Source organism: Chlorocebus sabaeus, chromosome 9, assembly GCF_047675955.1.
Source record: "Chlorocebus sabaeus isolate Y175 chromosome 9, mChlSab1.0.hap1, whole genome shotgun sequence".
Lineage (NCBI taxonomy): Eukaryota > Metazoa > Chordata > Mammalia > Primates > Cercopithecidae > Chlorocebus > Chlorocebus sabaeus.
Window position 1 is genome coordinate 106,687,828 of NC_132912.1, and position 16,103 is coordinate 106,703,930.

General features: G+C 44.2%; 1 protein-coding gene across 4 annotated transcripts in view; it reads right to left on the reverse strand.

Annotated features, from left to right (window-relative positions):
* Window positions 1-16,103, reverse strand: part of STN1 (STN1 subunit of CST complex) — a 52,039-nt gene that overhangs the window by 13,055 nt on the left and 22,881 nt on the right. For 2 of the 4 annotated variants that reach the window (XM_007964028.3, XM_073019311.1), the window contains 3 exons: window positions 12,721-12,843; window positions 9,667-9,739; window positions 2,331-3,109 (listed from right to left, as the gene is read on the reverse strand). In XM_007964028.3, coding sequence (XP_007962219.1) covers window positions 2,952-3,109; window positions 9,667-9,739; window positions 12,721-12,843 — 354 coding nt within the window. In that variant the 3' untranslated portion in view covers window positions 2,331-2,951. Of the gene's footprint in view, window positions 1-2,330; window positions 3,252-9,666; window positions 9,740-12,720; window positions 12,844-16,103 lie in introns of those variants that run through there. The other 2 variants (XM_073019312.1, XM_073019310.1) reach the window with 2 other exon arrangements.

Consider the following 16,103-nt stretch of genomic DNA (forward strand, 5'->3'; position numbering starts at 1 on the left):
TGAACAGCCCAAGACGGGCCGGGATGGAAGCAGGGAGGACTGTCAGGAGGCTGGGAGGAGGGAGAAGCAGTTAGATTCTGGAGATATTTTGAAGGTAGAGCCAAATTAGTTACAGACAGATTGGATGTGAGGTATGATAGAAAGAAAGAAGCCAACGGATTCGCTTTGAGCAACTGGATGATGGAGCTGCCTCTTCCTGAATCAGGGAAATTTTCCAAAGGAGTGGCACAGCATTTTTTTCTCGGTTACTTTGCAAGCCAGGGACCTCTGGCTGGTGACACCCTGCCTGGGCCTTGCTTGATAATGCTACCTGCTGCAGGAGATGGCCCGCCCACTTCACCCGCCTTGGGCGAAGTATGGCTTACACACTGGTTGAGTTCTTGCTCAGCGCCCAAGAAGAATGAGAATGTGCTGACAGTGGAAGAATGAGCAAAGCTGGGAGTTTTATTGAGTGATGAAACAGCTTTCAGCAGAGAGGGGACACGGGGGTCTTTCCTACCCAAAGGCGGGAAAGTCCCCCTAATACAGTTGAGTCCGGGTCTTTTTATGGGCTCAGAATGGGGGAGGGGCAGGCTGTAGGTATTATTGGAAAAGGCAACATTCAATTGGTTAAGGCGTTTATTCAGAAAGAATCGATTGGGAAAGGGTGGGCAAACAGGAACAGAAGTTCCCACTCTGGGTGGTGGGTTTCATCCAGGACCAGCAGTCTGGTCTTTTAGCCTTCAGGCTGCTCCTCACTTGAACGTGGGGTTTCATTTGGGACCCGCCCCTCTCTGCCTAGGCATTTGGCTGCTTCATGTTGCTATCAGGAGCAAGCCTGGGGTCAGGAGTAATTGGGATCCTGGCTTTGGGCCTATGAAGTTTGAGATGTCCATTAGAGACCTAAGTGGATATGTCAGTAGCAAACTGGATATAGGGGTCTGCAGTTCAGGGAAGAGGCCCATTTTGGGTTTAAATTGAGGAGTTGGACAGCACGTAGATGGTATAATCCATGTGGTTGCTAGAGACCCCCCAGGGAGCAAGCCAGATAGAAAAGAGGTCTGGGACTGAGCCCTCAGGGAGGCAGAGCACTGAACAAAGGAACCCGAGAAGGAGCAACCAGAGAGCTCAGTGTCCTGAAAGCCCAATGCGGAAAGTACTTCCAGGAGAAGGGAGTGGTCGACTGTATATATATATACACATGTGCTACACTTATAAAGATCTCCATGCAGAAATATACATTCTCTCTACGGATATATACATACACACAGGGAGCTGTAGATAATGGTGTTATTCTATAGAAACAGATCTATAACTCTATCTACTTCCCACTAAATCTATTGGGGACAGTATGCCATGGCAACACTGTCTGCATTCATTTTTTTCATGGCTGCATAGCATTTCATTGTGCCCAAGAACCGTAATTAACTTTTTCCCTATAGATATTTTCCCCAATATAGAATTCTAGATTACACAGCAACGAGCATCTTGTGCAATCATCCTTTCACACTGGTGTGGTCATCTCCCTGAGATAAACCCTTAAGAGCAGAGTTGCTGTAGGCAAGGGTATGCCCTTTTTACCTTCTGATTCTGGACTCCTTGCTGGGCAGCCCCACTAATCAAAGAAGCATTCAATGTGGAAGAGCTGCTGACCTCAAGGAAGAACTGCCCAGGACATCGTTCCAGGCAGACTCTATTCTAGGGACCCTTCTGTACACAGAGAAGATGCAGGGCAGCCACATAATCACTTTCAGAAATCAGCAAAGGTTTGCCAAAAGTCTATGACAGGAGGCAATCCACTGGTCCTAGCTCTCAGCCTGACATATCCAGCTGCAGCGGACTTCTGTGTATAAAGACTGTCCTGTTTCCATGGAGAGAGGAGCAACTCTCCAGGCCTAAAGGATCACCAGTTGAGCCACGAAGAGCTTATTACATCAAGAGCAAATGCGGCAGACGAAGGCAGTGCCTTCTGTTAAATGACTGTAATTAACTCCAAATCTTTCTCCACACTTTATTTTTGCTGGCTGGATTTGTCATTTTGCTGTCAGAACAGGCCTACAACATACCTCAGATGTTTTTCCTTTACCTTGTCATTCTGAGCAAAAGCATGACTCCATCACCTGTCTGGGCACATACCGAGTCTTTGTCTGGATGGTGTCAGCACATCCTGCACACTCAGCGGCAACCCTGAAAATAACATCTACTGCCTGCCAGGCAATTGGCTGACTGCCTCTGTGATCTTCAGGGGCATTGAGGGACAATGTATTTAGTCATGCACCTCTGCAAGTGCAGGGAAATGTACTGGGACACCTTTCGATTCCCAAGGAAATAAAAGGAAAATGACAAACATATAGTCATGCCGTGGATCTCTGTTTATTCCCATCTCTGGGCAGGCTTGTAAATAGCATCAACCCAGGTCTCAACCCCACTGCTGGTACTTGAGTCACAGAAACTGTAAGCAAGTGACACTCATCCAGAGAGAACTACTCCCCTAAACTGGTTCTTAGCCATCAAGAGAGGCCCACAGGAAGGTCTCTGATAACCCGAAGTTTTGAAAAGCTTAGAACTGTGTGATCAGGCCATATGCCCTTCAGTTCCTGAACGTTCACTACCCTGTGGTGTCCCTTTGCCATGGTAGAGACTCCAACCACACACATCAGTTAAGCTGCCAACACTGTTTCCTCCCCATTCTGCTCTGCGAACAATGCGCAGTCCAGCCAGGAGGCCAACCGGGAGGGTTTTCTTGTTGTGTCATGGCTAAGATCAAAGTCATTGTACCCCAAGGACACAGCAGACAGAAGGCAGCCAACCACATTTATGCCAAATCCCATTCCCAAAATGACCATATTTTATAGTTTATTATGAGGTAACTGCCTCCAGACAGACAAGCCCCTGCATGATGTTGAAAGTCAGAGCCTGGGAGTGAACGCCACCTTATCTTTGTCCTCCTCAGCTGGTCTGCGTGTCTCTGCTCAGAACGCTGTGTAGTAGTGCTCCATTGTGCTGACGATGTCACTCTGGTCCTCCAGGAGCTCCAGAACCTGCTGCAGCACAGCCTCACTCAGGCCCGGGCGAATGCTCAGGCGAGCGCAGGCCAAGATGTGCAGGAAGTGACAGCCCTTCTCCATGTCTGCAGGAAAAATGCAGGTGGCTGAGCGTGGTCACAACCGTCAGGCCCTCCTCTGTCCTCTCCATACCTCCTGTCTGGGCACCTGCATTCTGACCAGATCCCCAGATGATCCTTATGCACATTAAAGTCTGAGATGCATGATCTATATGATCACAAAAACAAAACAGAAACATCTGTTCTTAGGCCCCTGATGTCACCACGGTGACGTGGAGCCACTGCTCAGGGACTCTGAACTTCAACCTTCAAGGATTCCCAATCAAAGATCTTTTTTTTTTAATCCATAACCTAGTGGATTTTTAGTGCTTGATAAACTTTTTTCTCTGGGGTAATTACATGTATAAGTGTAACCTATTCAGTGCCAAACCTCTAGCTTCTCAGGGGGGAGCCCTCTTGAGACTCACAGCAGAGCTGGTTTGCTGCAGCCTCCGTATGCTTCCCTCTAAGTCCTGATTTGATGGGGCTGTCTGGTGAGAAGGGATTCCTACCTTTGGCCTGTTCTCATTCCTCTCTTCCTGGCTTCCAAAAGTCTCATCTGTGATAGTTGTATTCCTAGTAACCTCTTATCCTCTGCCCAAAACTAAGACCATCTGGCACACAACAATATAAACTCAGAGTTAACAACCTCTTTCCTAGTTGAAATCAATGACCTAAACACTGGTAATGAGAAAATAAAATAGGAAGAATGCAAGTCCTTTTAATTATCAGGCCCTGGGAGACACGACGATGAAACGGCAATCTCGCTCTACTCCTCATTAGGTATTCACCTCGGAAACTGCTTGCTATTGGCACAAGTAGTTATAAATTAGCCTAATTATGTGAAATTGAACACTATAATCCACACCCTATAGCTTAACAATGTATAGCCAGTCACCAATCAATGTTATCTATAAACCAATGAGAATTCCTGACAAACAACTTTGTATCAGCTCTGTCCTCCTTTTTGGCTTTTAAAAATCCACTTATGGACCAGGCGCATGGCTCACGCCTGTAATCCCAGAACTTTGGGAGGCTGAGGTGGGTGGATCACCTGAGGTTGGGAGTTCGAGACCAGCCTGGCCAACATGGTGAAACCTCGTCTTTACTAAAAATACAAAAATTAGCCAGGTGTGGTGGCGTGCACCTGTAATCCTAGCTAGTCAGGAGACTGAGGCAGGAGAATCACTTGAATCCGGGAGGCGGAGGTTGCAGTGAGCTGAGATTGCACCACTGTACTCCAACCTGGGTGACTGAGTGAGACTCCATCTCAAAAAAAAAAAAAAAAAAAAAAAAATCCACTTATCACTGCTGCTCATCAGAGTGTATATTCAGAGAAACCTGAATCTGTGCTCCCTAGCTGCAATCCTGAAACTTGGCCCAAATCAACTCTCTCTACTTGTATTAACTTTGCCTCAGCTCCTTCCTTTTAGGTCGGCAGTAGTCAAACTGAGGGTTGTGCCTATTAGGGGATCATGAAACCAATTTTTGTAGGTTGCGATCAGCATTCTTTTTCTTACCAAACTAAAAGGGAGCAGAAATAGAACATTACAGAATATCTTGCATTGTAATTTGGATACATATTAATTCATGAAACTTTATTCCATAAATATCTTATGCATTAGAATTATATAATTTATTGGGTCATGATGTAAAATATATTTCTAACTTTGAGTCAAAGTCAAACTTCTTTACCAAAAGCAAACCCTCTCCAGTTGTCACAGTTTAAAACTCCATGGTAGGGCCAGGTATGGTCTCTCTCTGCTGTATACCCAGTACCACCTGGCACACAAAAGGTGCTCCACACAATCACTGAAAGTTGTTTTCAGATGAAAAATGCTTTAGGCTTCAGGAAGGTGCTCAAAGAGGTGTTGCAGTGTAAGGCAAAGCATGGTTCAACGTTTGGTGCACTTCTGTAGCTTTGGGCAAGTCATCCTTAGGCCTCAGTGTTCTCAGCTGTCGTGAAAACCACTTCCAAGGCCCTTTCCAACCCTAAGGTTCAGAGACTGCTCCTGGGCTAACAAAGATTTGCTAAATTCTGACCTCTAGTGGCTGAGTCCACTCATTACTCCTCCCGATTGGGATTGCTGGTGTCCACACTTCCAGGCTGTTTCTTCAACATTCACTCCACAGACTTCCTGAACACCTACTATGTGTGCAGTGCTGAGCAAGGAGAAGCAAGTAGAGCTCGGCAGACTGAGAGCTGCCACTGGAGTCCACCATATCTGAATTCAAGCCCTGGCTCTATAACTGGGACCAAGTCATTCCCGGGAACAAAATCACCTCCTTCTCAGGGTGGCTGTGTGGATGAGAGACCAGGGGGAACTACTATGATTTGGTTCATCATATCCATAACCCAAGAAGATGAATGTAACTTAGTTCCTGCTCTAGAGAAGGAACTCAGCCCTTCCCAAGAAGAAAAGCCTCTCAAGGAGGAAGAGCTGACCAGCAAGCGAGGATAGGTTTGATGATGGAGGGTGAGGGGCTCCAGTCACACAGACCTGCACACAGTAGGGAGAAGCACAAGCAATTTAGTGCTGCTCAGCCTTTAGTTTCTGCAAGGCTTGGATGCTTGGACCCAGGGCTCAAGATGACTTACAGGCACCCGTGGGGCCCGAAGCAGTGATACTGACTGTCTCAGAGGCCTTCAACTATTTATTCAGAAAGGCTGTTCTGCTGAGGGTTATCTGGTGAGGCTGTTCAAAAGTGATTTCCAGTCACATGGGTAATGTGAACTTAGACTCCTCTCTATTTTTAATTTTTATTTTTTGTAGAGACAGGGTCTTCCTATGTTGCCCAGGCTGGTCTCAAACTCCTGGCCTAAGCAATCCTCCCAAGCATTGGGATTATGGGAGTGAGCCACTGTGCCTGGCCTTAGATTCTTCTCTAAGTGAGAAATTATTAGAAAACAGTAAAAGTAGGAAAGGCCAGCAAGGAGGTCCCCAGTGGTTAGTTCAATTACATAATTCGACTCTTCTGGAACAAACCCACAAGCCGAAGCAGACTTTTCTGAAAAGTGTTTGCCTAGCAGACATAGTTATCTCATGATGGATCTCTATGAGCGGTGATAACTGCGCCTTATATTTTCCCAAGAACTTTCGCATGCAGCCTGATTCATACTATACCCCATCATACCTCCACCAGAAAGCACAAATGCCGATGTTCTAGAGACCCAAGTGACATAAAGATACATTTTAGATATAACCTACTACTATAACTACAAAAGGCTAAACTTCTTTAATTCTTTTTTAAAAGTTTATCGTAAGTTAAAAAAAAATCCTCCAGTATGAGGAGTGTTATATGGTACTCAGTTTCTACCAAAAGCAGCAGTTCTCTCCAGCTCTGGGTTAGTAAAAAATGAACCTGAGCTAAATACACGGGAGATTTTTGGAAAGCAAATGGTATAAAGGAACATTTAGTGAAAGGCTGCCGTTTTGGAACTCACCAAATGTTCATTTTCTTAGGTGTGAAATGATTTGGTGATCAAACAGGAGAAGGTCCCCATGCTCAGCAAATACAAACTGAAGCTTTTAGTCAGTCTAGGTGAAGGGTATATCAGTGTTTAGTATAGCAGTCTTTTAATTTTTTTTGATAAATTGGAACATTTTCAGGTAAAAAGTTAGAGATAAAAAGACATGTTCAACATAGAACTCTTTCTTTTTGGATAATTTGCCATTATTGTACCCATACTGAAAGCCAAAATCCAGATTTTGTCAACTTTACTCCAACAATAATAGAGCAAAATCCACATACAGATTATCTCTGAAACTGCTTCCTTCCAGATCAATAAACCAAGTAGAAGGTGAGCCTTCAGGCCTCCAGGCTAGAGAATTAGGGGCTACCACTTGTGCCATTAGAAAAGAACTTCATTTTTATTTAACACTTTTTGGATCTCAATTATGCACTGAGTACTCTTCTAACTTTCTAAATGCCCATTCATTGACTTCTTATAAAAACCCATCGTGTAGGTACTATTATTATCCCCACTTTGCATTTAAAGAACCCGAGACACTTGCCCGATGTTACACAGTTACCAAGTGGCAGAGCTGGGATTCAAACCTAGGCAAGGTGGCTCCAGAGCACAGCTCCTCACAATGCCGCCACACTGCCCATCTTCAGAAAACAAATATCAATCCTTCAGGGACTTAAGACAGGCTTGATGTTCACAGTCCTTTCATTATTGAAGGGTTAGCCTTTGTGAGACACTCATAAATGACTTCGAGTCCTTCTACCAATCTTCCTGACAAGGAAAAACTCCAGGCTATATTCTGTATGAAAGGTTAGAAAGGAACTAAAGGCACAGTAGGAATGGTTAGATCGAGGGTTGGATATTTACCTACATGTATAACAGCATACTGTCCAGCTAATGAAAAGACATAGACACTTTTATGTGTACTGTTGGCAAATGACCTCTAGAAGGCAATGTTAGATCTAAAATACAAGGTGTGGGACAATGTATATCATCGGCTAAACTTCCCTTGTGTTTTCTCTCTTTTTTTTTTTTTCTTTTTTTTTGAGACGGAGTCTCGCTCTGTCGCCCAGGCTGGACTGCAGTGGCCGGATCTCAGCTCACTGCAAGCTCCACCTCCCGGGTTTACGCCATTCTCCCGCCTCAGCCTCCCGAGTAGCTGGGACTACAGGTGCCCGCCACCTCGCCCGGCTAATTTTTGTATTTTTTAGTAGAGACGGGGTTTCACAGTGTTAGCCAGGATGGTCTCGATCTCTTGACCTCGTGATCCGCCCGTCTCGGCCTCCCAAAGTGCTTGGATTACAGACTTGAGCCACCACGCCCAGCCTTCCCTTGTGTTTTCTATCAAGGATAAATAATACAGATATGTTTGTAAGTACATATCTGTATAGTTTATCCTTGATAGAGAACACATATCCAACAGGATATACAAGTAACTAATAACAACCACTGCCTTTGGAGAGGAGAACACAGAAGGTGGGGCTCAGTGCTGGGAGGGAGTCTGACTTTTTGGTGTGTATTTTTGCACTGCTTGGCTTTTTATGAGGCACATACATTACTATTCTGAATTGCTATGTTATGACATTATGAAGCGGGGTGCAGGTTCCAACACAGTTCTTACATCTTTTATCAGCATTGTCAGTAATTCAGGCTTCAGAATTCGGCTCCTTTGAGTGTAGAGGGCCAGGTGATTGGCTAGTGGCTTTTAGAGGCTCCCATTCACAGACTGAGTGGCAGGGCCTGTCCACTTGATGAGCTATGGGTAGATGTAGATGTTAAACCTGCCACTTTCAGGACACTTCAGAGAGCCAAGTCCAAATGAAATGTGAATTCTTTTCATGTGCTTTACTAGCCCTAGGAGCCCTAGGGTTCAATCCATTCTATTCCTAATGCCGATGAAAATAAGAATCTGGCCAGGAGGCCCATGACTAGGGTGACTGCATCGATGTTATCTTGGGAGCATCTTCTCATCCCTTCTTGGCTGAGGAATCCCACATTGCACTGCTCTCAAAAGCTCCTTCAATTGCGGACAGATGGACTTTTCCCTCAACTGAAGGATATTTGTTCTTATTGTTCTGAATGAAGTGAACAAAGTCCATTCACTTGCATTGAAATAATATATTGCTTTGAGTTTAAGAGCTGCTGTCACACCACTCTGGGATCCGACCTCATGGCTTCTTAAAGGTTAACTAGGGCTGTCTACCATAAATACTGGGGCTGGAAACCTGGCCCAGCTTCACCCACTGACTCAACCTGGCACAGGGCCAGGCCCCAGGGATCTATGGGCCGAAGGACTGGAGGTGGAGTTCAGTGGCAGATCAGGGACTTGGGGTCATTAACAAACCTTTTAAACACTTCTTATTATAGTACGTGTTTGCAAAAGCTAGACTTTGAAAAGTCACCTTTAAGATCGGTCAGTTTATATAGCATTTAAAGATGGAACTAATGCTTTCTTCTCTTTCTAACTAGTGTGGAAATGGTATTGTTCCTTGTCAGACTAGCTACAGTTTCAGAGTCTAACCACTAGGGGCTGAACTAACTCTACCAAAACCATGTTCTAAACCATTTCTTTTGCAAATTATCAGTTTCCAAGATGACTGAATTACACCGTTCACAAACTGTCATGTCTAGAACCATTCCTTCCAACACTGAAAGACTTTGATGTTAGAATAGAGGGAAATGTCAGGTTTGTGTTCAAAGAAAAGGGGCAAGCATGAAATAGGAAATAACACAAATCAGAGAGAACATGAGAAACAGAATGACATCAAAACGTCCTAGTGTGGTGACCTTACCTCACTGTATCGGAATTCCCTGTCTAGCCCCCAGCTCATCCTCTATAGAAACAGAATCCCCAGGGTAGAATCTGGGCTCTGAATGTTTAGAGAGCTCCAAGGCTGAATCTTATGTATAGCCAAAGTTACAACAATTGTGCTAGCCTAACACTCGTTTAGAGAGGAGATGGAGGCTCAGGGAGGGCAGGTACTTTGATTATCGCCTTTCCAAGTCATTACTGGGAAAAGTCCCAGGTCTCCTGACTCTCCATCCAGTGCTCCCCGGGAGACAGTATCCCCTTTCAGGGCACCAGGGTGTCACTTGTACATTATATGCCACTTACGATTTGGTTTCTGGCAGTCCTGCTGAATGATCTGGTGGATCTTTCTGTGCAGGTCTTTGTCTTCTCTGGTTACCTAAATAGGAAAAATAGTTGAGAGAGAGAGTGTTCTTAGGTAACACAGCAGTTGTGTCATCCAGACTCCCAAATTAGTATTCAGGATAGCTTTTAAAGATTTCATAACAATCATCCCTACACCATCAATGTGGTGTTTGATACTTGGCCTAGTGTCAAACCAGTTCTGCCCAGAGGACACGTCCTTGGGAGTTGGTTGGTTCACTGGGGCAATGAGGTTAAAACAAAAAAAAGCTGGAATTGCACACTTTTAAGGAGCAACTAACTTTCTTCTTCAACACTCATAACACATTTCTCTTATTTGTTGTTATAGTTTTGAGCAAGGCACAGTGATCAAGGCCTCCGATCTTCACCCCATGACCTCTTCTTCTGAGCCGTGACACCTGTCTTGTGTTATATCAGTTTTCTTGCTTCTCCCAACCACAAGGAAAAATAAGAGAAAAAAAACAAAAACCCTGCAAGGGCAAGCTAGCAAGCTAGCATGCGAGTAAAGCTGGCCTACCCACTGAAACACGTTCTGCTCTCAAAGGCAGACATAACAGTCTTTTTCTTTTTCCATTTTTTTTTTTCTTTTTTTTTTTTTTTGAGACGGAATCTCACTCTTACCGCCCAGGCTAGAGTGCAGTGGCCTGATCTTGGCTCACTGCAACCTCTGCCTCCTGGGTTCAAGTGATTCTCCTGCCTCAGCCTCCCGAGTAGCTGGGATTACAAGCGTGCACCACCACGTCTAGCTAATTTTTGTATTTTTAGTAGAGATGAGGGTTTCACCATGTTGACCAGCCGGGTCTCGAAGCCTGACCTCAAGTGATCTACCCGACTTAGCCTCCCAAAGTGCTGGGATTACAGGCGTGAGCCACTGCGCCTGGCCAACTTAGTCTTTTCCAATCAGCTCAGATAAGAGGGAAGCAGCATGCAATGGGTTTCACCTTCATGTTCCACAGTGAATCTAGTAACAAAAAAAGAGAGAGAGAAAGAAAAGAAAGAAAGAGAAAAAGGGAGAGGAAGATAGGAAGAAAGAAAATAGACATGCAAACAAATAGCTGTAAGTTTCCTCCTTAAAGATGGCCCAAGAATGCCTGTCTGACCTGCCTTACTGGAGGGGGCATCCTGAGAACACCTACCTTCTCTCAGCTCACGAGGTTATGACGAAGATTAAACAAGGTCATGTGTGAGAGCTGCTGAATGCAGGAAAGCACTAGGCAAACAGAAGTGTTGACTTATTTTAACCATTTCCCTAAGGCAGGGCTTCAGGAGAAAGGTGACTACAAAGCAGTGGAGGGGTGAAGTCACAGATGGTGAAAAGAGATCTATTTGTGCTTGATCACAATGATTCACACGAGGAAGTGCCCAGCCCCGCCACGCCTTGCCCTGGACTGCTGCTCCTCAGGAAGGGCTACTCTCTGAAGGGCTGGGAGGAAACGTGTGTCCCAGAGCGGGGCTCGAGGTGAGCTGCCCCCGTGAGCTTCTCCAGCTTCCAGGAAGCAACTAACTCCCACCCGGCCTTCTCATGCCAGGACTCCCATCCTGGGATGGTGTGGGAGGCACTCGCCCTTATGTAGACCGAGATACCTGTTTCAAAAGTTATTTAAATGGTATTGTTAATTTCTAAAATTCCTCTAAAGTGGGGAGTCACTAGGGTAAATGAACATCAGGAAACATCATATTAAGAAAAGCTCCCCCTCAGGAATCTTGCTTGTAAATAGTGAGACTTCTGGAATTTGATCAGTCTCTGGGAGAGCTGCACGTAACTGAGTCCACACCACTGATGTCAGTCGTCCTGAGAAGGCCCATTTCCAGCTTAGCTCCTCCAATATTAAAGGTATGCAGAAAAAGGCGAACTTTTAACTTGGAAAGAGTGAGGCAAACAAGCGCCCATACTCCTGCTGGGAGCCAACTGGTACAGCCTTCAGGTAGGCCCATCACACTGTGTCAACCAAAAGCTTAAATGGCCATGCCATCTGCTCCAGCAGCTCTTCTTTTAAGAGTCAATCTTACAGAAATACTGACATGAGTTCACAAACATAGTTGTGCAAAAATAGCCACAGCAACACTATTTGTAACAGCAAAACTTAGAAATACCCTAAGTATCCATCAAAAAGGAATGGCTAAAAAATACACGACAGGTACCCATAGTATGGAATACCCTGAGGATGTTAAAAATAATGAGGTAGATTTATAACTACTAATGTGGAAAGGTGCCTGTGACGTGTTATTTTGTACCAAAAAAGGTGTAGAGCATTATCTAGAGTAGCAAGTCTCAATGGTCCCAGGAGACATTTGGCAATGTCCAGGGACATTTTTGGTTGTCACAATTGGGGTGCTGCTACTGGTCTCCAGTAGGTGAAGGTCAGGGATACTGCTAAATATCCTGCAATGCACAGGACGGCCCCCACGACACTCCATCACCTAGCCCGAATAGTGTTCAGATTGAGAAATGTTGATTTAGAAGATGATCACGTTTTTTATAAAACAAAAAGGCTCTTGCATAAGCCAGGGATTTGAAACAATTAAAAAGCCACAGGAGCATATATTTATATGTATGCATTTGTAAATGTACAGATAAATGTCTAGAAGGATATACAGTTGTCTCCCGGTATACTCAGTGGATCAGTTCCAGGATCCTCAGGTATACCAAAATCCACACACACTCAAGTCCTGAAGTTGGCTCTGTGAAACCTGCATGTATGAAAAGTTAGCCCTCCTTGTATGTGGGTTTCACATCTGCAAATACTGTACTTTCCATCTGCACTTGGCTGAAAAAGTTTGCATATAAGTGGACCCACACAGTTCAAACTTGTGTGGTTCACAGGTCAACTATTATTAAAAGAGATACCTTGGGGAAGGATAAGGACCAACTTTGACTTCTGATGTTATGTATCTCCTTAATGATTTTTAATAATAATTAAGTGGTTATTCGTAAGTAATAAATATATTTGTAATTGAAGCTATGAAGGAAAAAAAGTTAAGTTGTAAGTGTCTTACATAGTACAGGTTATCAAAACCATCATCTTTCTGGAAAACAAGTCCTTTTTCCCGCAGCAGTTGTATAGCATTCTTAAATATACTATGAATTGCCTTGGAAGTGGTGTCCTTCTTAAATTTCACCTGTGTAGAGAGGAAAAAGAAAAAAAGAAAAGAAATAAGTCTCACCTTACAGCACCTGAGAGCAACTCCCTAGACCAACTGGTTCATGAATTTGTCCAACAGGCCTTTTAATTGCTGAGTCAAAAAGATCCTGGTATGTACCACCGTAGCAGGATGGTATTTAAGGAGGACTGAGAAGTGTGCCCTGGTAGGTCACCTTTCATAACTGTTCCATACCTTCGTTGTGATTTTTTTTTTTTTTAACGAACTCACTCTGTAGTGAAGAATAAAAAAAGCTACCCTCACTGTTGGACAATCTTTGACTTATTTTTTACACAAAACCAAAACACTGTACATATATATTAGCCCCCTTTTCCATTAAAATTGAGGCTGTAACAATCTCTTCCTAGGGACTTCAACGATTTTTATGTAAGTTGGAATAATTTGGGGGCTCCAGCATGAAGTATTAAATAGCCTCATTATTTTAGCTGGAGGAGAATAGAGGCTGTGCAGAGATCCACCAAGGGGAGTCCACAAGGCTGAAGGTAGACAGCAGTCCTGGTGAAGCACAGTCCCCACCTAGAAGGGACCTCTGCTGCTGTCAGCTCTCCCCCTCACTTTCAGTGTTTCTTCCCTTCTCTAGAGACAAGTTTGCCTGGAGAGGGTCATTCAGGTCATCCTGCTTCTTATCCCCGGGGAACCTAGGCTATCAGCTAGTCCCCCCGTGCTTGACCAGATGGGGTGCTTCTTGAGTCAGGGACTCTGTTTCATCTTGGCCACCTACTCCCTAGCACATGTAAATGTGAGACGAATGGAAACAAATACACATTAGAGAGTATCATTGGGGATTTTCCGCTCCTTCCTAAGACAAAGAAAACGGCGAACAACAATTGCTCTTCAAAGTACAGATTCTTTTTTTTTTTTTTTGAGATGGAGTCTCGCTCTGTCACCCAGGCTGGAGTGCAGTGGCACGATCTCAGCTCACTGCAAGCTCCGCCTCCCGGGTTCACGCCATTCTCCTGCCTCAGTCTCCCGAGTAGCAGGGACTATAGGCGCCCACCACCACGCCCGGCTAATTTTTTGTATTTGTAGTAGAGACAGGGTTTCACCGTGTTAGCCAGGATGGTCTCCATCTCCTGACCTCGTGATCCACCCAGCTTGGACTCCCAAAGTGCTGGGATTACAGGTGTGAGCCACCGTGCCCGGCCTACAGATCTACTTTCAATGTGACAGAAATTTGTCAAGATATTGAAAAGATCAGAGTTCCAAACAAATGTGGCAAAGCTCCCAGTAAAGCATTTGAAGGCCAAGTCCTACCTCTATTGAAAGGTACTTACAAAGGCTATGTGGGGCAGTACCCAGAAGTGCTGAAAAAGCGTGGCTGAGATTTGCTAATGACATTTCCTCAAGGGGAGAGGGAAGAGCCTCCATAGAGTCTCAAGTGTTCATAGGTCCATCCCAGAGAAACCTTCTCTTTCTAGAAGAGGCCTCCCAAACAGGCTTTTTGTTACTCTAATAGATCCTGGTGATGCTTCACAAATGTACTCTCCTGGGCCAACAATAACAGCCTAACACTCTAATTGAATTAACAGCGTAAGTTTTTCCTTAAAAGAACAAGCTGGAGAACCTCATCATTAGGGCCCCAAAAATGACAAACATTCCAGGTTAGGACAGCTTCCATTCTGAAGGGAGAAAAAGGCTGAGAAATATTTGACAGCTCCCACAGGCAGAAAAGCTCTCTGGGTGTGTTTAGAATAAACACCTCACCTAGCAATCCTCAGCCACATATCTCTTTATTCACAGAGGCTTAGGGAAAAACTGCTTTTAATTTCATACCTGAGTGCTCTTAGGGGATGCACCATCAGCGTGATACAGACTCCTTTGCAAACCTTCAAAACTACTTAATCTTTATAATTCTAAGGAGATCTATATTCTTTAGTCAATTTAACGTAAGGATCCTAAGGGTTTGGTTTATTACATCTCTTAGCAAGATAGAAATAAATTGGAAACTAACTAGAGATGATTGTTACATGATTATTCTTGTCTTTAAAAATGACTTTTGGTTATCCCAAAACCATATAAAAAGTCTAGTTCCCCCTCCCAGATTTCAGTAAGATCAAGTAGCAGGAAGAGAGGATGCTAGGCCTGGGAGATTAAAAACACAGTTTCAGCTGTGAGCAAGGAGGACTCAACAGAAATGTCTCTCTGTAAATATAAACAATACTTGAAGCTTCCTTTCCAAAAACATTTGCCTCAGCTGACCTTGGGACATATTTCCCTGGCCTAGTTATAAAGACCATAGTCTCAAGGGTAAAGCCACTAATCGTCTCTTCCAGCCAGCAGCTTTTCCTGGGCTGGGATCTGTGTCTTTCTTGTCTTTTTCAAAAGAGCAATGACAGACTCATCAGATTTAGGAAACCGAAATTGCTCACAGACAAAAAACAAAAAAAAAACAGTGACTAGCTAAACGTACTGAGCCTTACCAAGCCTCTCCTCATCTCAGGTCAGGAACTGGGTGGATCCCTGAAATATATATAGTCTTGATTCCCAAACAAACTCAGCAGTCATCCAGCTGTCAAAGAAACAATGGTTCTGCAGGCCCTGCTTATCATGTTTCTGGATTTGCTAAGAAGGACCACTATGAAAAAAAGGAGGAAACATTCAAGCCTGCTCTCTCTCTGCCTCTAAACTATAACACCATCACAATGATTTGTTTTTGTTAAGCTTTCATCTGTATGACAACAGAAAGTGCCAAAGGATCTAGGGTTTCACTCTCATTGTAAAGCACCTTTAGTCTCCCAGGAATCTATTAAACAGAACTCAATTTAATCACACTGACCTCCCTCAACCAGAGCAATGTGGGGGACTAATTCATAATTGAAAGAAAAAAGAGTTTCCAAAGACAAAACAAATACAGTACCATATGCAATTCTTTTTAAACATATAGCACTAGGCAGACCCAAGTTTCTGCTGTAAGCATTTTCAAAAAGATATGCCAAAGGTTCCCCACAGATCATTTTGAATGGAGGAGCCTTTTAGTGCTCAAAGAGTCCTTAAGTCTCTCTCTTTACTTAATTACAGCTATCACGGAAGAGCTGGCTTCACGTGAAAAATACGGTCTTCGCTGAGCTTTAAAGTTTCTTTCCAAACATGCTGATAGAATCATCCGCAGTCCTAGGAGGTCAATTTGGCTTTGAGCTGCCTCTAAATGATTAAGTGGGAAGAAGGTCAATCTTGCTGTCAGCCGACAGCTGGAGCGCTGCAACTGTTTGAAGCAACCT